The 25,976-nt window shown below is 38.0% G+C and overlaps 2 protein-coding genes across 2 annotated transcripts in view; one reads left to right on the forward strand and one right to left on the reverse strand.

Annotated features, from left to right (window-relative positions):
- plbd2.L (phospholipase B domain containing 2 L homeolog) overlaps nt 1-7,662 on the reverse strand; it is a 30,311-nt gene extending 22,649 nt beyond the window's left edge. The window contains exons 1-3 of the mRNA XM_018260821.2: nt 7,380-7,662; nt 3,179-3,272; nt 1,243-1,401 (exon numbers count right to left, since the gene is read on the reverse strand). Coding sequence (XP_018116310.1) covers nt 1,243-1,401; nt 3,179-3,272; nt 7,380-7,555 — 429 coding nt within the window. The 5' untranslated portion in view covers nt 7,556-7,662. The remainder of the gene's footprint in view (nt 1-1,242; nt 1,402-3,178; nt 3,273-7,379) is intronic.
- Nucleotides 7,663-7,752: 90 nt separating this feature from the next.
- On the forward strand, nt 7,753-23,026 carry slc8b1.L (solute carrier family 8 (sodium/lithium/calcium exchanger), member B1 L homeolog). Its single transcript, XM_018260833.2, has 17 exons — nt 7,753-7,885; nt 12,844-12,927; nt 13,155-13,392; nt 14,191-14,343; nt 14,702-14,754; nt 15,197-15,254; nt 16,065-16,170; nt 17,569-17,736; nt 18,546-18,653; nt 18,901-18,957; nt 19,305-19,435; nt 20,026-20,167; nt 20,976-21,097; nt 21,190-21,343; nt 21,532-21,612; nt 21,928-21,992; nt 22,623-23,026. The coding sequence occupies exons 3-17, from the start codon at nt 13,336-13,338 to the stop codon at nt 22,818-22,820; spliced, it is 1,653 nt and encodes a 550-aa protein (XP_018116322.1). The 5' UTR covers nt 7,753-7,885; nt 12,844-12,927; nt 13,155-13,335; the 3' UTR covers nt 22,821-23,026.
- Nucleotides 23,027-25,976: the final 2,950 nt, after the last annotated feature.

A 25,976-nucleotide genomic window follows, 5' to 3' on the forward strand; every position in this document is an offset into this window, starting at 1 on the left:
CATAGCTAGAAACTAGATCACTGTGCCCAACTTTCTTCCTCAATAACCATTCCTTACTCTGTGGACCTATTTCATTAAAGTCAAAGTTAGCATGCTAAAAAACACCCCAGCCACTTAAACATCTGCTGTGCTTTTCTGAAGATCATCAGGCTGCAGATCTACTCTGGGACAAAAATGTATGTGCATTGCCCTGAGCCATGGTATATTGCCGGTGTTTTGGTAGCCATGACCACTGAACTCAAGGCTAAATATGCCAAAATATGCAATGTATGGCAAAACAGCTAATTTAGACACTTTAACTGAAACCACCAAATTTATTCTTATTCTAAGGCTAATACTTTTTGAACTGCCCTCTGTATAACAATGTAGAACTGTTAATCTTTTTACCAACTGGAAGATGGTTTTTGAACAGAACTGGAATAAAAAAAATGCATTTATCAGACAGATCATAAGACACCAAAACAAGACTTGTTACTGAAGATCAACCCAGTATTATTGTTGCTAAAAAGGTAAGGATGCCCCAGTTGGAACAATAACAATTTGCCTTTAAGCATAGCCTCTTCAAGAAGTAATCCTAACCCCTGTTAAAGGGGTGGTTCACCTTTAAGTTAACCTCTAGTATGTTATAGAATGACGAATGCTAAGCAACCTTTCAATCGGTCTTCATTATTTATAGTTTTTGAAATTATTTACCTTCTTCTGACTCTTTCAAGCTTTCAAATGGGGGTCACTGACCCCATCTAAAACAAATGCTCTGTAAGGCTACAATTTTATTGGTATTGCTACTTTTTATTACTCATCTTTCTATTCAGGACCTCTCCTATTCATATACCAGTCTCTTATTCAAATAAATGCATGGTTGCAAGGGCAATTTGGACCCTAGCAATCAGATGAATCAGATGATGCTGAAATTGCAATCTGGAGAGCTGCTGAATAAAAATCTAAATAAACTTAAAAACCACAAATAATAAAAAACAATTGAAAATGGTCTCAGATTATCACGCTCGACACCATACTAAAATCTAACTCAAACGTTAACCACCCCACACAACATTCCACACCGTTCACATGGGAGAATCCTTTAATTTACCTTATGTGACCTGGTCCTTTGGGGTTATGACTGCATAAATATAACCAAGTCCCTCAACTTATTCAACTCCCTCTGTAAAATTAATACAAATATCATATAGATATATAACCTGTATATAAATATTAAACTTTAAAAATTAGCAGCACCCTTACCTGGTGCCAGTATTCCTGGTCCTGTCCTTTTTCCATCTCATCCTGCATCCAGGCAAGGTTGGCTTCCAAATAACTACGCAGTTTCTCACAGAATGGGGCTTGGTATTTGTATGGACCGCAGTAACCCATCATTGTGTTCATCCAATGCATAAATATTAACTGCAGGGGAAAAATATAGATACAGTTTTAGGATGATTAATTTTATTGATGCTGTATCTCCCATTACACAAAGTTACATTACATTAGTGACCACTCCTTGGCCCCTCTAATATTAATGCAAATCAGTAACCTAATGTAATTTCTGCTTTTAGAATAAGCTGCAAGAAAATATTTAGAGGCCTATTTACAAGGGGTCTTAGAATACCAAAATATAAGTGCTATTATCAATATGTGTCATCCATGATTTATCACTGTCCATCACCATTTCTGAAATCAGAAGGCAATTTTTTGAGTATTTTTTTCTATGAGTGTTTCGTATAAGGTAGGCATAAAAGGGAGATATTGATGTATTAAATATTTTCAATGCCATATGAATAGCAAAATGTCTAACTATGGTACAGTGCCACCAGGTTTGCATAGAGTCTCCCCTTTGTTGACAACCTCAGAAGCACAAAGGTGAAGCAAATGGAATGACTACGTGCTTCTGGGGAGGAGTAATGTACCACCTGGAGAGCGCTTTATAGGCCATTTCTTTGATGCCTGCATTAAAAGATAGTTTTTGAACAGAAGTCCAACCTTTTATCATACATATCTAACTAAAATATTTTATTTTTTTTTCAAAACACACAGTTTGATAAATATGCCCCTTAGGGCATAGAAACACGTGTTTTTACAGCGCAATTTTTAAAAATACTGACTGCAGCGTAAATATGCTAACGCTTGTGTGCCATTGCCTAAGCTTAAAAACGCACTGCCAAAATTGCATACTAGGTTTAGCGTATTTACATGTCGGTCGTCTTTGTAAAAAAAAACTCGCCGTAAAAACGCATGTGTGTCCATGCCCTAAGAGATGATGGACTTACAGCTACCTCTAGGTGAGACACAGGGCACAGCTCCTACCAACCCATCTTATTAAACTCCCAGTGGCTTAATAAGTGGAAGAACACTTTAAAAAAAAAAAAAAAAAAAAAATAATGCTATACTATATAAATCATTGTGCAAAATTATAATAATTGTATTCAACAAATTCATATGGACAGCCTTCTAAATGAGGCTCATGCGCTACACTTTAATATATGCTTGCATGTTTCAAGCATGATTAAGTCTTTTTCAATAAATGAGACTGAAACTGTGATGCATGAATGACTCCATTCCCCAAAGAGAAGTGCACTTAGTAGAGAACGATACTCTTCAAAACTGTATTCTGTGCGTAAAAATTCCAGATTGAAGAGGATGTTTACTTACATTATTTAAACCAAAAAAACAAAACAAAACACTTGACATGTGGAGACCTCTGACCTCTGCACTGAATACCTTACTGGAAGGGTATACAGGTTTATACACACTGTAAAAATGATAATGATGAAGGTTCCTTTCCTTATAGAACAGAGAATGTGCTACTGTGAGGTTGCAGGTTTTAATAGCAATGTGACAGTATTGTATTTACAAGCTACTTGGCACTCATTTTAAACTTTTAAAACTAAAGCTGGCCATACACCAACAAATATAACCTGCCAACTGATTTGGTAGCTTATTGACCTATCTATGGAGGCTCCCTACATCCTGCTTGATTAATATCCATCGCCCCAAGCCCAAAGTCATGCTCGGTCAGCACTGGGAATAGTGGGGTCATATTTATATAAACACTTATTGTGCATTATATACATAGAATATACAATGTAAATATAAATATAGAGTTAATGGCACCAGAACAATACAGAGGCAGAATGATATAATATAGGACTCTATCAGAAGATGCAGGTCTGTTGGTACTTACCTTCTGACTAACAGCAGCTTCAGCCACTCCCGCAGCATAAGCCTGGATGCTGTCATTAAAGGAGTCATTGGTCTGCACTTCGAGAACAGCCCACCTAAACGAGACACATAGACAAAAGGTTACCTTGAAGACTTTGTTAACAACAACAAAAACCAAGTCTTTTTTTTGGCTTTTGTGAACCTATATTGATCCCATTCCTCACCACTTCCAAGTGTTCTTTTGTTTTTTAAAAGTGTTGCCCACTAAGTTTAGGTATTCTGCTAGAATTCACTGATAAGCCACGACTTTGCAATAGGGATCTTTTTGCAGCAGAAGCCAATCAGAAAGGAGTATACATGGGGCCTAGGTATGGTGTGATGCTTAGGTACCATGTGTACACTTTCTGAAAAAATTCTGCTGCAAAAAGAAGACAGCAATGCACGATAATGGAGTGCTCTACCTGCAGGATTGATAAAGGGACCAGAGGGGCCTGAAACATTGCCATTTTGTGAATGCTTACAGGCTAAATAAATCACCTATTTCAATAAGCAACATATTTTGGTGTGCTTCTGGATTTTATCTATGCAACAAGAGGACAGCGTAGAAAAAAACACTGGAGCCTCGTGTGGCTGGTGGCACAAGAGGCAATCACTAGTACAAGGCAGCAAAAGAAATATATGGATCCTTATTGCAAAACTGCAGCTTTTAATGGATGCATATCTCTTCTTTTAGCAGCAGTCTACACCTTCACTTGTCTATATTCTGTATGATTTATCCCCCAGTGCTTGAATTGGGGTAAAAAAAAAAAAAAAGTGGAAGGATGTGTGTGCTCCGCCCACAATTATAACACCCACCTAATCTTATAATAAGCCTCTCCCACTTTAAAGCAAAGCCATTTTGCAAATTCCATGTTCAACAGCAATCAACAGGTCACATTAGTACCAACCTGGAAAACGTTTCATGATAATGATTGACGTTATTTTTACATATACATATTATCCCTGGATGTTACAAATGTGACATGTTGATTGATGGTGGACTGTGTTTTCTAACGGATTTGCTAGTTCAGCAACACCACTGCTATTTGCACTTCAAATAACAAATACAGAGTCGTTATGCTAGTAGCCACTCTAGAAAATGAATAATTTTTATTAACCCCAGAAATTCTAGTAACCCCAGTAGAAAATGGACAAGTCATGATGCCAATGATCACCTTAGAAAATGGATAATCAGCATTAACCCTAGATACGCCAGTAAGATTATTGTTGAAAACAGGGCAGAAGCAATGCAGACTGGAATGCAGGAAAATAGTAGCAGTGTGTATAGTATCCACTTTAGGACATCTTCTGTACATGTAAACGTAAAATCAGTCCTACCCTGTCCCTCCCTCCCCCTTGTCAGGGCCACCATCAGAAATCACAGTCATGTACAACAACATTATCTGGGGGCTCCCACGTTGGCACAAAACCAGCAGGCACTTTTACAGCGAGGGCCAGTACTAGCACCCCTAGGACATTATATAAAGTGAGAAGCACTCCATACTGGCAACCAAAGTACATTATACACAAAGATAGGCAATGGATGCTAGAACCCCAAGGACAGTATATACAGCGAGAGGCAGTGGGCACAGTCACCTAAGTAGGAGGGAGCATTGCACCACAGTAAAAACAAGTCAGATCCAAGCAGCTGTCACTGTGGGGCTGCTCCATCTACAAGTCAGTCAACACAACAGTGAAGAAGTGAGGTACCATTCCATCAGCATATGCAAACCACTGCTGCATCAGCAACATTCTGATTAGGTACACAAGAGACCTAGACCAAAGGGCCACAATCATATTTTTATTATCCTTTGTTTATATAGCAACAACATATTCAGCAGTGTTTTACAAAGGTTATACATCATTCACATCAGTATCGTATAAAAATGTGCAACATCCTACTAACCCCTGTTTGTTTCCAACAAGGTCTCAGCTTTTCTTTTCCTTTCCATTGATCTCCCTTTGTTTTTTCTCTCCTTGTTTCTATGCGTATGCGCTACTTACATACTTTTTCATCACATGATCCCAGATGTGCTTTTCATGCATGCACTTTTATATTTAATTTGTCCATATGTTGTCAATGGTGTTAAATAGAACTTCCCACATTTTCTCTTTATCTCCTATTCTCAGTAGCGTTCTCTGTTCTCTTGCTTTATTTTCTAGGAAGCTTGCTTTGGCTAAAGGCACACATGCTGTTGTTAGCAGCGTTTGTCAGCCTGCATATTTTTGCAGACTGAGAGAAGCAGATCTGCTCGGTGCCCCTGCTCCATTGATTTGAATCCAGTCAGCCTGTGTGCGGTCACACACAGCGAAACTGAAGTGAAGGTCAATATTTGGGTTGACCACACACACAGGCTGATCAAATTAAAATCAATGGAGATGGGGCACTGAGCAGATCTGCTTCTCTCAGCCTGCAGAAATATGCAGGCTAACAACAGCCGCTGACAACAGCCTGTGTGCCCATAGCCTTATAGCTATCTTTTTTTTTTATTGAACAGAACATATAGCAGTATGAATGCAATCAGCTTCATATTTAAAGTCATATTTAAGGTTATCTACCATGTATCCTGTTCATGGATGGCTGTCCCCATGGCTACACAGCTGCTTGTTTATACTATAATTGCGTTTCTAAAGCAAACACACCAGTTGTACCAGTGGAGGGCAACAGTCCATTCCTTTAATATAGTTTAATTTTTTTGGTGCTACTGTTCCTTTATGTGCTTTGAATGGGAAAGGTTAAAATACTTAAAAAGAGGAAGCTAATAAGACACAGGCCATCTCTACAACAGTAAGGGGCCCATATACTTAGTTCGAGTGAAGGAATAGAATAAAAAAAAAAAAAAAAAACTTCAAATTTCGAATTTTTAGGTCAAAGAAAAATCATTTGATCGATCGATTAAATCCTTGGAACCGAACGATTCGAAGGATTTAATCGTGTGATCGAACGATTTTTCGTTTGTTCGAACTATTTGCGGTAAATCCTTTTTTCAATTTTTTAATTAACCCTCGATATTCGACCATAAGTAAATTTCTTCCCTAAATCTCTTCAAACTTCCCCTGCAACGTAATCCGCAGCTTTTTTCCTTGCTTTTTCAACCTCCCTCTTTTTTGTGCTGCTCCAAAGCAGATGAGAGAATATATGACAAAGTTGATAGCAGATGAGGGATGCCAGTTACCATACCTCCCAACTGTCCCTTTTTCAGATGGACAGTCCCTCTTTTGACAGCTCAACCTGCAGTCCCTCATTTGTACTGGAAAGTCCCTATTTTCTCTGCACTGAACAGCCAGAAAAAGAAACAAAGTTTCTAACAGCTAACAGGTGCAAATAAGATACTTTGTAACAATTGTGAGACAAAAAAGTTTAGATAAGGAGAATTATTTTCAAACTTTCATAACCTGCCAAATTTTGTAAGTTGAACATGGTAATTAGGGGGTGTGACCACAGAAAGGGCGTGGTCAAAAATTTGCTGTTCTACGTACGAAAACATTTTTTGTTCCTCTTTTTACTTCCAAAATGTTGGGAGGTATGCAGTCCATTACCCCTCACCGAAATGATTCATTTTCTCTCATTGAACATGCAGCCACCGCTGCCATACTGCACACTGCTGCTTTGTACAGACACAATGGGCCACAATAACAATGACAAAACGCTGTACTGTTTATACATGTTGTGGAGAAGAGAACAGCGATTAGCCATGGCAAGAAGCAGGCCCGGACTGGCAATCAGTGGGTTCTGGCAAATGCCAGAGGGGCTGCTGTAAGATGCCATAGACAGTCACTATTAAGTGGGCTGATGGTGCTGTTTGGGCCTCTGAGTATTCGGAATGCCAGGCCCTATTTTGAATCTCAGTCCAGTCGTGGAAAGAAGGCATATTATATACAAAATACAGCCAACAGCAGAGCCAGTGCCAATACAACACGCGGGCAGAACACACAACTACTGTGTAAGTGCTCTGTGCCCTGTGTACCCTCTGACTCTGAGATGCGCTTCAGCAGCGGCCTGTAAAATAATACTGCTTATATAACAGGGCTCGGACACTGGAAGCATTTTGCCCTGCACATACGGCTGAACTACAAATCCCACAATCCATTTGGGCCGTGTTCTAAATCAGGCAGTTCACCCAGAAACCACAGACATTGCCCAAAGTGTCCCCAGCAACACTTCCTCCACGCACCTCCCTTACCCGTTTTCCTGGATACTGTCCGTAAGCTCAGCCCAAGCCGCGGCGCCGGCCACCTTCTTTTCCGCTACAGTGGTGATGTTCCCGGTGGCCGGGTCGAAGAGAACAGACACGACAGCCTGCTGCTGCGCCGCTCCAACACAGAACAGCGAGAATATAAACAGCTGCCAAGGAGCCATACTTCTCTTCTGGAGATTGCCAGGCTGTACACACAGGGCAAATGAACGCGCACTGGTCACGTGACCGCCGCAGTCGGCTGACTAGCACCGGGGGTTGAGCCTAAATTTTAACTCCTTTGCTGCTGGGTATATAATACTGCTATGTAATAAGTGTTGCCGCAAAAAGAACAGCAGGGTGTAGAATGCTGTTGTATGCGACAAACTTGCTGTCCCTTTAATGGGCGGGGCGTACGTGTTTCATGTAGTAAGCGTCAGCTGATTTAGAAGACAGTTTAGTAGGAAGATAAGACTGTAGAGCGTTCGGTTTCCGGCTTCTCTTCTGTAACTCGGGTAAGTGAGGGGCTCATAGTATATTGCTCCGTACAGTGTTATTATCGCTTAGCTCCTCTCACTGGGATGTCGGGGGTCACAGAGGCAGGATGTGAACATTCACTGACACCGTAACAGCCTGAAACAGGGACAAGTCAATACAGATGTGTACTACTAGTATAACACCAGTGACGGCAACTGGAAACTTGTGCTTCTCCGATTCACAACTACGCCCTCGCCTCAGTCCCCACTCCCGAATGTCCTCGTTGTGTTTCTATTGCGCAATGGACTATTCAGTTGCTATAAGGCAGGATATGGGGGGGAACCATGTGTCTCATGGGCTGCTGATATTTTGGGAAGTGGAGTAAGTTTACTCCTTATAGAATCCTTATAGAATGCCCCACAGATGTTGATGCTTTGCCAGACCTGGCTTCTGTTGCACACTCATTCAAGGGTCAGAGCCACAGAACAGAAAGGCATTAACAAATGTCCTTTACAAATAACTTTAAAGGGATTCTGTCATGATTTTTATGATGTTGTTTTTTATTTCTAAATGATACTGTTTACATTGCAAATGATTCACTCTACCATGTAACATTTCACTCCTAACCCAACAAGTGTATTTGTTTTAGTTGTAATATTGGCGTGTAAGCTCCATCTCGGGTCATTTTGCCTGGTCATGTGCTTTCAGAAAGAGCCAGCTTTTTAGAATGGAACTGCTTTCTGGCAGGCTGTTGTTTCTCCTACTCAATGTAACTGAATGTGTCGCAGCGGGATCTGGATTTTACTACTGAGTTCTATTCTTGGATCTACCAGGCAGCTGTAATCTTGTGTTAGGGAGCTGCTATATGGTAACCTTCCCTTTGGTCTGTTGTTAGGCTGCTGGGGGGGTGTGAAATCACTCCAACTTGCAGTAGAGCAGTAAAGAGTGACTGAAGTTTATCAGCGCACAAGTCACATGACTGGGGGCAGCTGGGAAGCTGACAATATATCTAGCCCCATGTCAGATTTTAAAATGAAATATAAAAAAAATCTGTTTGCTCTTTTGAGAAACGGATTTCAGTGCAGAATTCTGCTGGAGCAGCACTGATGCTTTTAAAAAAACAAACTTGTTTTCCCCTGACCGTATCCCTTTAACACCAATTTAAACCTTGAATAGATAAGGAAAGGTTCTTAAAAAGTATGCCTGGGTGACAGGCCCCTGGGATAATATATACTGTACATTTTCTGCAGCACCCCAACATGTCTTGATTGTAAAAAATGACCGCAGTCCTGAAATCTTCCTCAAATGTCATTGATGTACTATATATATTAATTTTTTTGTTTTTGTGTATATATATATATATATCTATATATATATATATATATAGATATATATATAGATATATATACTGTAAATTCATTGTAGCCATTCCCACCCTTTACTTGTCTTGATTGTAAAAAAATGACCACAGTCCTGACATCTCCTTTACAAGTGGGGGAGTCGGCCCCAGCCTTCTGACCCACTTCCCTTCACCCTGTTTGAGGAGCTCGCGGAATGCTTCATGCTTCATGCCCCGGTCTTGCACATGTCCTGTCCCTCTTACATTTTCTTCAGTTTCAGTCAATTAAGGAAGTGACACAAAGATGATGGCTTGCAATGATTGTGAGATCAGGGGTACTTTTATGTCTCAGCACTGCTTTTCTCACTTTCTATTGAAAATTGAGTGTTTCAGTACACAACTGTGAGGACTCTGTCTTGTATTAAACATTGCTTGTGATTTTTATTCTCATTTAAAGGAACAGTAACACCAAAAATGTAAAGTGTTTCGATGGAATGACAATATAATGCACTGGTGCCCTGCTAAAACTGGTGGGTTTGCTTCAAAACAACTATAATTTATATAAACAAGCTGTGTAGGGGGCAGCCATTCTAGCACAGGATAAACAGTAGATAACAAGTAAGTTCTGAAGAATCTCATTGTTTGCTAAAGAGCTTATCTGTTATCTGCTATCTGCTGTGTATCCTGTGCCATTTCTCCTTTTTTTAACTTTGAATGACTGCCCCCATGGCTACACAGCAGCTTCTTTATATAAACTATAATATATTTTTTGAAGCAAACACAACAGATTTACTAGTGTAGCACAACAGTACATTAGTACATTACAACAGTACATTAGCTGCATACATCCATATTGGGGAGCAAATCAATACTATTGGGGTTATTTAATGTTTCAGGTTTATTTTAACAGAATTAAGGTATGGTGGTTCAAAGCATTCCAGATAGTAGATATTCTACCTGTACAGGTATAGGACCTATTATTCAGAATGCTTGGGACCTGGGGTTTTCCACATACAAGAATCTTTCTGTAATTTGAGTCTCCATACATTGTCTACTTAAAATTAATCTAAACATTAACGTAACCCAGTAGATTTGTTTTTCCTCTAATAAGGATTAAACACATCTTAGTTGGGATAAATATGTTCTGTTTTATCATTTTAATCAATCAATTTTAAAAATCTGAATTATTTGATTAAAACTGAATCTGTAGGGGACAGGCCTGAAACATCATGGAAACATTGGTATCTACACAAGTAGAAATAACTAAACCCCTCTCCAAAATTTACAAGCAGCTAATTGGAGCAATGCCTCAAACTATAAGAATCTTTTCCCAAGTATCGGAAAAAGAACTGAAAATCACCATAACACAAAACTTGTGAAATAATATAATTAAGGTGATACATAAAACTTCCAGGGCTGCCAGAGCAAAAGAGGCAATGTGCAAATTAGTTAGACAATGGCATTACACACCTACAAAACTGAAGGATGTTTCCTAGGCGTTCACACCCACACCCACATTTGGTTAACATGTCCTGATTTACAACATTTTTGGAGGGAAGTATTAGAGGTTATAAATAAAGTAACCCAGAACGACTTTAAAGTGGAGGACTGAACTATACACTACTACTAAGGGGCCCATTCATTAAGTTTGAGTGAAGGAACAGAAGAAAAAAAACTTCGAAGTGTTTTTTTGGCTACTTCGACCATCGAATGGGCTACTTCAACCTTCGACTACGACTTCGAATCGAACGATTCAAACTAAAAATCGTTCGACTATTCGACCATTCGATAGTCGAAGTACTGTCTCTTTAAGAAAAAACTTTGACCCCCTAGTTCGCCACCTAAAAGCTACCGAACTCAAGGTTAGCCTATGGGGAAGGTCCCCATAGGCTTGGCTAAGTTTTTTTTGGTCGAAGGATAATCCTTCGATTTTTGGATTAAAATTCTTCGAATCGTTCGATTCGAAGGATTTAATCGTTCGATCAAAGTATTTGCGCAAAATCCTTCGATATTCGAAGTTAAAGGATTTTCATTCCCCAGTCGAATATCGAGGGTTAATTAACCCTTGATATTCGACCCTTGATGAATTTGCCCCTAAGTGTCAAAGTAGATACACAAGAAACTATACATAAACTATTGATACCAAGGCCTTGGAAAACACCTGATGCTCCAAGCTTTAGAGAATGATGGGCCAATATAGAAGAAATAAGACAATTAGCTATGACCTGTTGTCTAACTTGCTTAACTATTAAATTGAATGTAAATGTTGGTAAATTGATATGTGGACTATCCCCCTCCCCGTTTCTTTCCCTCTTCTTATCTTATATACCCCTTCCAGGTTTATAACATAATAAATAAAGAATTATCAACAACAAAAAAATCAACCTATTATCAATATATTTAAGACAGAGACATTTTGTGCATACTGCTACTGAAAAATGCCTTACCCTTTAAACAAAACAGGGATTGTTTGTCCATATATTGCAATATATTTAAGCTGGCCAACTACGTCAAAGTCATCCCATATCTGGCCAGTCCTATGCTCAATTTTCCTCTGATTCATTAAGAATTCTATTGCTTCATTATACATTTTACAAAGGGACGACTACGTTTTACCTGCAACTTACTAGCTGCTTTCAAAGTAAATGTATGTATGTACATACATACATACATACATACATACACATAGTTTGTTTGTAAGAAGGTAAAATATATTTTATTCTAAATGGAAATAGTTAGGCAATCTGTAGTTCAGCCAGCAGATGGAACTAACGGTTGGTCTGTAGGGAGATCTCCTCCTACAGGAGTCTTTATATGGAAGGGCAGGAGCCAGAAGCATTTTTAGCAGTTTGATATTTACCCCAAGGCTTCTGCCCCCCCCCCCAGTAGGGCCTGATTATTGCAGCAGGTTGATCTCACCTCTCATGTGGCACTAGCCTAAAAGCTTTTCAAATGTAACACTACTGCATTTTTATGTGTTTGATGCACATTCAATATAAACAGACATTCAGACACTAAGGGGGTTATTCTTTAAAATCCAAATTTTTAATGGAAAAATAAATTAAAATTTTTCTAGATTTATTATAAAAAGTTGGAATCTGAAAATCCGGCATCTCAGACCTATCGAGGTTGCATATACGTCAATGGGAGAAGTCCCTAGCCTATTTGGAATTTTCTGCACTCTGGAATTAGCCCGAATATCCGACTATTTCAGGTTTTCGGGCAAAATCTGGAAAATTCAGAAAAAATCGTACAATTAGAATTTCCACTCGATTTTTTTCATGTTTGTCCCCGATTGAATCGTGCTTTTTTAATAATTAATATGCTCCCGTTGTGGATTCTAGTTTTGTCTGACTTTTTTTATTAAAATACTCCGAAAATATTTTTTTGATTTTGATAAATATGCTCCTAACTGAGATAAGAAATAAGAATAGAAGAAATTCTAAAATGCACAACCACAAAGATCTCTTTTTATTTGACACGTCACTGGTGTGGTTCAGGGAGGGAGCCACTCTGTTCCATGTGACTTTAGCCTAGTCACTTAATAATAACCTTGTATGCTGTTCCAATCATCCATGAGCTTTTTTTAATGTTTCAGTATTTTTAATCTTAAGTAGTTTTTTATCTCCATACCATTTTTTTTTTTTTGGTCAACAGGAACACTGAAATATGGAATATGGATGGTGTATAGCAATGAAGTATCCCAGAAGCAGTCCAGTTCCATAATTTTTTGATATGCATGTAAGTTATTACTGGGGAAATTTCCATATCTGCTATAAATCAGAAAAAAAGTGGCTAATTGCAAATGCTATTTAGCAAACAAACATTTGGCACCTCTTTTAAGAAATAAACTTCTGAAATGTTAAATAACATTGTAGAAATTTGCATATGACACATGGGTGTGATATAGAGTGTCATTTAAAGACTTTAATGCTTCCTGGTGATGCTACTTCCCCTTGTTTTAAAAGACCCAAGCAGCACAGAAGAACACACACAGAGGCAGTATGGAAGAAGGATTCCAATAAGCAGTGAACTGTGCAAGATGTGTTCGGGTGTGAAGCTCTTATACCTACTAACACCAGCAGACATTCAGAATGCCTTTGAATATTGAACAGTGACCTCATCAAAAAGTCAAGAGTCCGCTAAATTATGGAGCCTCTGACCTTTGAGACCTACAATGGTAATACTGCGTGGAATAATGCTGATGTGAGTATGAACACTAATCTTATTTTGTTAGTTACACAAATAGTACTTGGTCAGTTAATTTTTTCTTTTGTTATATTAACTAAAGGAAAAAAGAATACCTTTCTATAATCCTATTCCAGTGAATTGATTGATTCTAAAACATGTGGATAATTCCCCTACTCCATGGAAAACATGCAAAGTAGCTTTTTATAGAAAATACAGCACTGGGAATTCATAACTGTAACTATAAAAGTGCCCATTTCCTGATCACACAGCAAGAACTGTTGTTGGTTATTGGTAAAGCAAATGACAAAATCAGTAAAGGAAGTGAACAGTATAATATAAATTGTTTGCAGTTGCCTGCTGTAAAGCAACTGTTATGACATGTTGGTCATAGGTATGCGAAATGTCTATGGTAACAGACCAGTGGTCGATTTATCATTTTCTTGCATAGTCTACTCTCATGTTTGTTTTTGTGACTAAATAGATGGTTGTTAATACACAGCCTATTCAATAATAGGAAAAGCAATGTTAAATAGTACATATCTTTCTGAAAAATGAATCACCTAAGACTTTAGAGCCATGGAAGCATGGTAACCTAACACCTGTACTGGTCTGGGCACACTGGTATTTCTAGTTTTGCAGCAGATTGAGCACCCATACCAACAACAGATCTATAACTTATCTTTCCCTGCAAGAAAAATGTAAATTTCTAGTAATTATTGTGGATAAAGCTCATCGGACACCTGGCCGCATTTTAGGAAGATCTGTCCCACTGTATCTCAGTCTCGCTCACAACAAGCTTTTTTTTTTCCGCAGTGCCAGGATGTAGGAAAGTTGAATGCTTCCCTTCGCTGCAACTTTACAAGAACAACACCAGACTGCATTGACAGTGATGGATATATTAATTATCTTGATGGAGCTTTCTGCAGCTTCCCTCCAAACGTATTCCCTCTTGCCATCTTTCTGTATGTGAGTATACTTTTGAGGAAGTCTGGTACAATGAAACCCACCATACATGGGGTACTTGCTCGGTGATATCATTGCCTGGTCTGCAGATTAATTAGACTACATTTATATAGGCCTCACTAATGTTTACATTTCACGTATAAAGTCACTGTTATCAGAGGTCCAAGGGCACATGAGATATGATGGCTGTCTCATAATAACAGAAATATTATTCATTTATGACTAATTAATCACAATCTGGATAACACTTACACTCAGTAAGGTTCTAAGTACAATGCCCTACGTCTAGCTAATTTAATGACAGAATGGATTTTTTGTTGTTTTTTTTTTTTAATTAAATCTCCTCTTTCTCTCCTCGCAGACGCTTTGGTTGCTCTACCTTTTCATTATACTCGCAGTAACTGCAGAAAAATTGTAAGTACCATGTTCAGAAATAGAGCTATTTCTGTTTGGTGAGGTTCATGGGTTCATGATCACCCAGCAAAATGCATGTGCACATCTGACTGCTTTTATTGATAAAATGCTATTTATTTATTCTCTGTACGAATATAGCAAATATAGCACATGTCCCTTCTTGTAGTAATGCAAAGTCCAATAACTGCAGCACACTGTCAATTGTAGTGTTATATCAGCGATGTGATTTTATTCCTTCCTCAAGCCTTCTTGTAGTAAGGGCATGACCCTTTGCCTTTAATCAGAACATAAAAAAATAAACCATTGAAATTGTCTCTAAATGCCTTTATCTAATTTTATGTTAAATATTCTAAAATTTCCTAGAATGTATTATAATAGGTTGATTTTATAAATGTCATGTATAGCATTCTGGCTGTTTACTGTACTTATTTTTTTCTTACAGTTTCTGTCCCAATCTGTCAGCAATATCCCGCATTCTTAGACTTTCTCACAATGTCGCTGTATCCTTTTCAAGAATTCTGCTGGTTTTGGTTGTGTGGAGGGAGTTGCAGAAAAGACACAGCTTGAAGAAATAGTGATTTTTTTTTTAGTTTACAGTGGTGCTGTAACCCATCCAACCAATCACTGGTGGCATTTACTGGTGCTATGGGAAACTGCCCCTGTGGAAAGGTAGTGCATTTTTTACGTATGGGGTTAGTGTCAAAGTCAAGTATTTCACATTGTATTTCACATTATACAGTACATCTCTAGGTATAGGAAGATTGTGCCTATAAATTAGTTTATTTTATTTGGATAGAAATTGCCATAAAACCCTTACTAGTATTCCCTAGTATTCCCTAGTATAGAGGGAAAAGTTGAGGTGTAAAAGGTCAAATTTAAATCAGGGATAGGTATACATCCTGTTATCTAGAATGCTTGGGACCTGTGGTTATCTGGATAAGGGGCCTTTCAGTAATTTGGATCTCCATACTTTAAGTCTGCTAAAAAAAATAATTTAAACATTAATTAAACCCAGTAGGAATATTTTATTAATTATATCTTAGTTGGGATGCAGTACAAGTTTTATTATTACAGAGAAAAAGGAAATAATTTTTAAAAACTTGAGTAATTTGATAAAAATGGAGTCTACGGGAGCCATCCCGTAATCAGAGCTTTCTGGATAATGGGTTTCAAGATAACTGATCCCGTATTTGACAGAGCCTAGCAACTGCTGTTTATTTTACAAATGTGGTAAACTGTTCTTTACTTATGTCCGTCTTCCTGTGAACCAGAATATAAGCATCTAATTGTCCTTGACATTCTTCCTACATGGCGTTACTTTCTTGGCATTTGGGAATGGCGCCCCAGATGTATTTAGTGCTGTAGCTGCTTTTTCTGACTCAAGGACAGCAGGGCTTGCAATTGGAGCACTTTTTGGTATGTCGGGAAAGTTCTAAGAGTATGCTATTTCAACTGTTTGTACACAAGGAGTGAGCGTGGCTTAGAATCAGGCCTGGATTTGTGGAAAGACCACCAATACCCGGGCTTGGGGTAGCAGGATTTTAAGGTGCAAGAAGCCCAACCACACCTGCATTGGTTTGGAAGCTCTGGGGCTGATCATGAGATACAATAGTTTTTTTAATTTCTCATGCGCCAATCCCCAGTGCCCCTGACCTGATGATAAAAATTTGTGCATGTGCACAAATGAATGGGAGGGGACAGGGTTGATGAACGGCAGCGGGCCTTGGGGGTGCCTGTTATGTAAATCCGGTCCTGCTTAGAACATTACAGAAATGTAAAATGTGTGGTGGGCTGTGTTGCATATAAATTAAGGCTGTGGCACCTGTCGTGTTTCGGCCACCACAGTTCTCTCAGGGAGAACTGAATTGGTCAATATGCATTTAATTGCCTGTCACTGCTTATATTCGTAATAATGGGAAATGCTCTGCCTATGACTGACTCTGGAGATGAGGCACTGCTAGGTGTACCTACCTGTGTGCTGATTTTCACTGGGGAGCAGCATAAATACTATCCTATACAATAGGACCTGTGCTGAATATAGCTTTTGTCTGTTTAAATCACAGAAAAATCAATGATTTTTGTTATTGCTCGAGCTAAACAGGGAAAACAGAAACTGTAGCTACTTCATGTTTGGTCCTTGTGAAGAAGATAATCATCAGTAAACAGACCTCTCCCTCCACTCCTTTGTTTTAGTGATTGATTTAGTTTACAAATAAGCAGGAGACCATTATGTAGACCCCATGTCTGAATCCTTAGGACAGAGCATATAAATTGAAAATGTTCTGCCTTCTTCAGTACCTAAGCATTCCAAATGATTTTATAAATCAATTGCATCGCCTCTTTATTCGTATCACCAGTCTTTCCCATAGTAATCATTTGAAACCTACACATTTTGTGTTACTAAACTTTATTCATGTCAGAAATCAATAGGGAGATGTGTACCATGCTTTATGTGGAAAAAGGCATGAATTCTTTTTAATGGTAAAATGGAGTAAAAAAGGAGTCCCAGAATCAGCTCATGAAAAATCTTTAGCTGTCCCAACTAATGTGCAGTTGTTTGCACAGCAAATTATCATCATTATTCCCCCAAAAGTTTGTGATGGGTTTTTGTTTGTTATTCTCCCCTTTACAGAATGCCCCTAGTATGGCTGTCTTTCTGGTGCCCCTCGCCTTTGGCTCTAAGAGCTTGTGCTTAATATGTAATCTCGAGTGAATGAGATGGATGATGTGTTATCTTTCTAGTATAAAGAAATATAAATATATTGACACCTTATATTCTGTACTGTTAAGATTATTTACATTTTAAATTGATAGGTGCAGGGGTATTTGTCACTACTGTAGTAGCAGGCGGGATCACTATAGTGAAGCCATTCACAGCTGCATCTCGTCCCTTCCTGAGAGACATTGTGTTTTACATAGCTGCCATCTTCCTCACCTTCGTCGTTCTGTACCAAGGTTCTGTGAGCCTCATTGTAGCTCTTGGTGAGTATAAAGCCACTTTTATTATGTATCTCCTTTACTGATTTTTTTTTGTCACAGGAAGCAACAGGACAAATAACTGCTGGTATTGGATCGTTTAGGCTAATGTATACAAAGTTTCTAATTAAGCGTTGCTGTGGGTGAGGTACCTACAGTGTAATGCATCGATTATAATCACTTACCTGAGATCCCGGGCTGGTGCTCCTTTTTTCTCAAAACTGCACCAGTCCAGTATGCTACTAGGAGCACCACATTGCCATCTTCTTCTCCCAGTTATCCCTCATGGCAGCTCATGTGAAGTAGAGTGAAAAGCCAAACTTTAACGGTAAAAGGTGGCTTTTCACTATACTGGGCATGTGCATATGGCCCAGCCTGCCCGGGTTTAGGGAATGGAAGGCAAAAGTGGAGGAAGACTACAGTGAAGAAGTTTCTATAGAAATATCCCAGGCAGGTACAGTTTTTTGTTAATAAGAGCTCTGAGCTGGGGGTATGCGGTAAGCAATTTTAAATATAAAGCCATTTTCTTTGGTGGCCGTGGCCCTTTAAAGGTGGCTCCTTTTACTAGGGTGCACCCGTTTCTAATTTTTATTTAACTATTCCTGTTTTTCCTGTACCATTTTGTTAACTTCACTCCCTTTCCCAAGTATATTGCTGAAAATATCTGCTTTCTATAGTAGTCGTGATAGCCCAGCCATTTGCTGCACCCCTTTGTTTACTCCCTGCCTACACAATGAGTTAGCCTATTTCTATTGTAGATGGCCTCTGCTTTGCAATTTGGACACTGCTTAATTGTTTATAGTTTTTCCTTCTAGTGTATTTGCTGTTGTATCTGGTTTATGTCTTCGTGGTGGTTCTCTCTACTTGGATCTACCGGAGGATGCGCCAACAGCAGTTATCTGTTCCAGTAACGGAAGAACCAGGTGTGGTTTTCAAGGAACATATTCCATGTCATGTCAATATATCTCTCACTGCAATGGGCAGTACCTTATAGACACTAATCAATGAACAATGAAAGCTAAATTTTGCTGTGTGTTACTGCCTATGTGCATTTTTGCCCAGGTTTATATGTAAGGCTCCAGACTAATGATATTGTCAGTCAGTAAACCATTCTATGACTGAATGACTGCTTGTTACTTATTCTTTATTGTGTTCTTTTTATGCTACCAGACCTTTTAGGCGAGTCAGAGGACAATTGCGTTCCCACCCCACATGGATCAGAATATGGTAGGTTGTTTTGAATTGTACAGTGCTCAAAGCAAAACTGGCTTAAAAATCAGACAACAATTTACCCTGTACATGGTTATTTTTACAGGAAGCCATCCAGACACTATGCTTTCTGTATAATCTGATTCCGACACTTACCCCACTTCATCCTTTTGTTCTGCAACTGGGAAATTTCTATTTCTTTTAAAATGACCTAATTTATACCACTAGATACCAAATACACATTATTCTTCTAGTGTTATTTGAGACTTTATAGTCCTGATATGTATATTGTGTGCAAATGCCTGAATTATTGTTTGGGTCTAATAACAGTTACTGATAGTTATATGTTTTCTTTATTTCCCCAGGAGATGAGTATCAGCCCCTTTTACCCATGCAACAGAGCACCTGGCACATTCTGTCCAGTGAACTGAATCCAATTGATGTCAGGAAATGGAAGCAGAAATCTTGGAAGTGGAGAACTTTTAAACTGATAAAGGTTAGAAATAGAAGAGATGATTTATTACATATGCTTGGGGTCAGACTGGTCTTCCATTAGCCCTTTCCTATTTCCACCCTAGGTCTATTTGATGTCTATTATATTTTCTACAATCTACATATAATTGTTGTGAAAGTGGTCTCTCAATTCTCTCGTGGGCCCTATGAGGTCCAGTCTGATACAGAATATGCTTCTGTCTTTTGAAATGTAGTTGCCAGCCATGTTTTTCTCCTTTCCTTCTCCTTTCACTCCACATTAAATTAGCTGAGAGAGTGTTTAGCTTCATGACTGTTGCTTTGCTATTTATTCCAATAACAGGATTTGTTGTTAAAATAAATGTCATTTGAATTAGAATCAAAAACCTTCAGTCATAAAAGTTTAAAAGACGTTTTTCTAATAGTAGACATGCAATACGCTATCACTAGAACAACTTGCAGAAAAGCAGGCATGGCATCACAATGTGTATCCTGCTAAAATTATAAATGAGAATTTAGACAACCTTTATTTTTTGTGATACTTTTTTTTTTGTGATACTATACAATCCTTTGCCTAAACATCAAGTGAAGTGCACACACTATTTGCTTTTGCAGGTACCTGTAGAAGTCCTCCTCCTTCTTACTGTTCCAGTAGTGGATCCAGATAAGGAGGAGCGAAACTGGCAAAGGCCTCTGAACTGTCTACACCTTATCACCACCCCACTGCTTTGTGTGTTCACTCTGAATGCAGGATCATGTGAGTTCTCTCATCATCTATTTAACATACTTTTTTGAGATTGCCATGCTCATACATATACATGCATGGGACCTGTCATCCAGAATGCTCGGGACCTGAGTTATTCTGGATAATGGATCCTTGCATAATTTGAATTTTCATACCGTAAGTCTAGTAGAAAATCATTTAAACATTAAATTAAAACCAATAGGCTGGTTTTGCTTCCAATAAGGATTAATTATATCTTAGTTTGGATCAAGTACACTGTACTGTTTTTTTATTACAGAGAAAAGGGAAATTTGTATTATTATTTGGATAAAATGGAGTCTATGTCAAATGGCCTTTCAGTAATTCGGAGCTTTCTGAATAATGGGTTTCTGGATAACGGATCCCATACCTGTATTTTTGATAGAAACAAGATTGTGTACTGTTTTTGGCACATGTCTATGTAAGAAACAATTGGAACAGGCATTCTTGTACCCTAGATATTGGTCTATTGCTGATCAATCAGGTTTCAGTTGGTTTGACTCAAACAAAACAAAATATATTTTTCTTGTAGTCAATTATGCACCTAGTCAACAGATCTTTCTTGCATACAATTTCACATTCAAGATGTATGCTAAAATCACTTAACATTACTTAACATTGGTCTTTTAAAATCCATTCAGCCCAATATTTGCATTTAATTGATATATTTCTTTGCACTTCAAACACCTGGAAAGTAGATTACAGAACAATAATTTTCTTTAAATAATGGGGCTGTGTGTGTGGGGGGGGGGTAAACTTGTTAGGTTTACAATATAAAAAAGATTGCCTTTTGTTGTTTCAGATGGACTGTACATAATTAATGGTGTGATGCCAGTTTGGGCTGTTTTGCTGATTATTGGAACTTTCTTAGCTGCGATTGTTTTCCTAACAACCACAAATGAAGAGCCTCCAAAATATCATTGTGTAAGACTTTAAAGCACTCCATTGAGTTGGTGATACCCAAGTTATTGCAGTTTCTTTCTGAACAATGTCTCCTCAATATATTTTCTTAACAGCTCTTCTCCTTTCTGGGATTTGTTGCTAGTGCACTTTGGATCAGTGCTGCAGCCACAGAAGTAGTTAACTTGTTACGCACATTTGGAATCATCTTTCGCCTCAGTAACACAGTTCTTGGGCTGACGCTGCTTGCCTGGGGGAACAGCATAGGAGGTGAGGAAAAATGATATAGATGGACATTACCTGATTCTGCTAGAGTCCTACAGCACTAAGTTACTGCACTGCAGAGCATGGCATAGATCAACAATAGATTTAACTAATCATTCTGCTAGCCATGCTTACAATAGTCCTCTACTGCTCTATGCAATATTTATTAACCCTATTTTTTTTCTTTGACACAGATTTTGTCTCTGACATCACACTAGCCCGACAAGGATACCCCCGCATGGCTTTCTCTGCCTGCTTTGGAGGCATTATCTTCAGTATCCTTTTATATGCTTGTCGCTATGACCAGAAAAAAACATATATATAATGAAGAATAACCAACATGGAAGCTGTCCGCCAGTTTGTCTCATAAAAAGAGCAAGCCTCTATGGTAGCAATTAAAATTCACCAGGCTGGCTTACGAGTGTGTACATCGATAAATAATAAAGTATGAAATCCTCCAAAGAATTCTAGAACTGGCTACATGTCTAGAATATGAAACTCCTAGCCCTAGAACTGACCTAAAAACGCATCAGCCATGGTTATTAATTTGCCTTTCCAGGTTTTTTGTTTATACCTTGACTTGTTGCCAGATGTGCTGATTGGAGTGGGGCTGGGGTGCCTAATGCAAATGGGGCCAAGCAAAACAATTTTTCAGGTTTGTTTCTTTGGGTATGCCCCAGGCTAAATCTTAGACAGTATTGTAGGATGAAATACTGGTTTCTAAATTCACAGCTGTTTCAGTATACTTGTTCTATTGTGCTGCACAGATTACTATGCTGTTCAGTGGTGGTGTGGCATGGCAACTGTTAAGTTTCCATCCTTGCTGATAAATTATAGCAATTCATGTTTTGTTTACTAGTTCTTCATTTTATCCTGAATTATACTTTCTCCTTGCCTTCTTTTCCAGGCATCTCTGTTGTTCCTTTGCCCATTTCATCCATCCCTGCTATTTTCTCCTATCCATATTACATAATTAATGATGAGTGAAATTTTTCGGCAAGTTTCGCTGTGAAAATTACACCCATAGACTAATGGGTGAAAAAATTTGTTGCGCGTCAAAAATTTGCAATTTGCAAATGTTGCATCAAAAAAAAAACATGCAATTTTTTGGTGAAGTGAAACATGTCAGATTTGGCCATCACTATATATACATTATAAAGTGATATCTTCCTCTCTTGGTTTAAAAATACAGGTATATATTAAGATTAATTATGGGTTACAGATTTATTAATCTGTCATACATGCTATTTGTGATATACTAATTTTGTTTTGTCTCCTCCTACAGCTTGAGCATCAGGGTCTTCTGGTGTGGATCCTGGCAGGGGGACTTGGCATCAGCTTGGTATTTTCTCTTGTATCTGTGCCTGCTCAGAGTTTCCACCTACGACGTGGTTACGGCTTGACTTTGCTCTTCATCTATGGCCTCTTCCTCATTGTAGCTTTGTTAACTGAATTTGGTGTCATCAGATTGGAAATGTTTTGATGCTGCACTCAAATCCTACCAGGCCTCTTCTCATTAATCCATTCATTTCTCTTTGCTTGTAAACAAAAGTCACAACAGACCTTTTAAAGGATCAGTAATGTCAAATCTTTTTTTAAAAAAATGTATTTGTATAGAACGAAAAAAAACCACGAAGACATATGCAACTAAAATCACAAAGTCTTTATTGAAAAATAACGTACCGAAACTCCGCTTGTGCTCCTCTTCACAAAAGGCATCAAGGCGACGATCCATCGTGTGGTGCTCGATTTCTCCTCCTTGCCTTCTATAGGAGATAGCCAGGGAGAAGAAATCAAGCACCGCACGAAGGATCGTCGCCCTGTCAGCTTTTCTGAAGAGGAGTTTCGGTAAGTTTTTTTTAATAAAGACTTTGTGATTTGAAAGTTACATATGTCTTGGTGTTCTTTTTTCCTTCTATACAAACACTTTTTCTTTTCTTTTTTTTTTAAATAAAATTGACGTTACTGTTCCTTTAACTGCGAATACTGAGAACTGCCTCTTGAGCAGCTCTTGAAGCTAGAGGTTGTGTTACTGACTCAGGGTTACAGATATTCTTAAGTATATTTTATACCTCAGATTTTTAAAAAGTTTAAATGGACAATCAATCTAAATTATATTCTGTATTATATTGATAATCAAAAAAAAATTATGTTTAAAGTTTTTAAACAATTGTTTTCAAAAGCTGTATTGTAGAGAACTACTTTGGTAAACTATTATATTTTTTTAAGTTAAAGCCTTTTAATGTGTAGTATATGGATGGTATATGTGTCTGATGTACTGAAAAAGAAGAAAAGGGAAACTCGTTCTGTGATCAAGTTGCACTTTTAAAACAACAATAGATGTTTATTTAGTATATCATAATAAAGAGTTTTATATTTTCATTAAGATGTATTACCTAGGGATACACCGAATCCAGGATTCTGCCTTTTTCAGCAGGATTTGGATTCGGCTGAATCCATACCGAATCCTTATTTGCATATGCAAATTAGGGGCAGGGAGGGAAATTGAGTGACTTTTTGGCACAAAACAAGGAAGTAAAAAATGTTTCCCCTTCCCTTATAAGCATGTCGGGGGTTCGGCCAAATCCAAAATAGTGGATTCTGTGCATCTCTAGTATTAACTCAGAGCATCTGAAACCAGGAATGTGAATCTGTTTGGATACTAGTTTTAGTTTGGTACCCCCCCCAATGATTCTTATAACTGGCGTACTACCCTGGGATGGTGTTGCCCTTGATGGACTGGGTACTTCCGTGTGCCTAACTCTATCTTAGTCAATTTCTGTTCTGCACATGAGTACAGATTCACTAGGGGGCAGATTTATTAAGCTCTAAGTTAACATTTGAATTTTCGAATTTTTTTATGGCCAATTTTTTTAGGGAATTGTTAAAATTCGATTCTAGTTTTTAAAAAATTAGATTTTCAAGATTTATCATACACTGGCCCTTTAAGAACTCAAATTCAACTATTCGCCACCTAAAACCTGCCGTATTGCTGTTTTAGCCTATGGAAGTTGTCCTGGGATCAATTTGGAGTTGTTTGCAGCCTTCCTAACATTTGAGTTTTTTGCGCAGAAAAAACTTTAATCGTGTTTGAAAAACTCGAATCAAGTTAGTTTTGAATTCGATTTGAGTTTTTGTGTCCATTGTATTTACCCGAAAAATTTGAATCTTTAATATATTTTGATTTGGTCGATTTTCGAGTTTATGGGAGTTTAAAAAAAATAAATAAAAAACTCATGAACTTGAAATTCGACCCTTGACAAATCTGCCTATAGATGTAGGGGCATATTTATCAAGGGTCGAATTTCGAATTGGAAAAACCTCGAAATTCGAATTCAAAAAGACCAACCGAATAGGTCCGTTTTCGATCGAATAGGTCTGTATTTGAATCCTACGAATCAAAGGAATATCGCATTCGATAGAATTAGATTGTGTTTTTCCCAGAAAAAAATTTGATTTATCAAAGTCCACCAGTTGACTACAAATGGGTTGTAGGAGGTCCCCCATAGGCTAAAACAGCAATTCAGCAGGTTTTAGATGGCAAATAGTCGAAGTCGAATTTTTAAAGAGACCGTACATGATAAATTTCGATATTCAAATTTTTAAATTTTTTTCAAATTCAAATCGAATTTGAACTATTCCCTAGTCAAAGTACACAAAAAATAACTTGAAATTCGAATTACTTTCATTCGAAAATTCACCTCGACCTTTGATAAATCTGCCCCATAGTGTTTGCCTGGGAAAGAGGAAATATGTTGTGCTGCGGCACTCAGAATAAAGTATAGACTGGGTTAGTAAATTAGTGATTAGAATCTCTAGGGGCAATACCTACCCCCCCCCATGATATTTAATTTACCCCTCCATTAAATGGCATGACCGTGTTCTATTTAAAACTTTACTCCATCCCACAGGCCTTGATTTTTATCACAATTACTAATGTGCTGCCCAACCCCAAACATCATGAGCCCCATGGCTGTCATTACTGTAGAATTTCAGGCTATACCAGTATTCCCTACCATATGGTGTCCAGAGACTTCAGCCCAGATAAGAGACTTCAGCCCAGATAAGAGAACATGGTTTCAGGCCCTTATGCTTTTTGATGTGTGCATTGCTGTGAGATGAAGGTTTGAGCACATCAGCACAGGAGCTAACCAATGTCGTTTTATTCTGCCCGCTTGTTCACATCTGTGATTTAGCACAGTTGCTTTTCACTACAATTTTATGATCTGTTCAAAGGAATTAGATACTCGAGATTACACCTCGCTTATTTATCCCCTTAGTGAAAATGAGGTCTGAAAATTTTAGATAGGATTAAATTAATTTAAAAAAAAGAGAAAAGGAACCCCTCTTCCACCAAAGCTAAAAATCCCACAGTGTTACTCCAAAATGACACTGCATAAGGTACCACCCTTAGTTTAGTTAATTAACACTCCAAGTTTCACCTTAGTACTGGAGTTTACCAGATTTTATATTAAAGTGCTAGTGAAGTTAATAAATAATTAACTAAGTGAGACACAATTATTAGTACCTTAAAAAACTATATACATTAAAGTTCTGGTATAATAGTTTAATGAGCAATTGATTATAATGTTAACTCAATTGTTGATTTTGATAAGGGCCATTAAGCTATGCCAAACAG

This window comes from Xenopus laevis, chromosome 1L, assembly GCF_017654675.1.
Source record: "Xenopus laevis strain J_2021 chromosome 1L, Xenopus_laevis_v10.1, whole genome shotgun sequence".
In the NCBI taxonomy this organism is placed as follows: Eukaryota; Metazoa; Chordata; class Amphibia; order Anura; family Pipidae; genus Xenopus; species Xenopus laevis.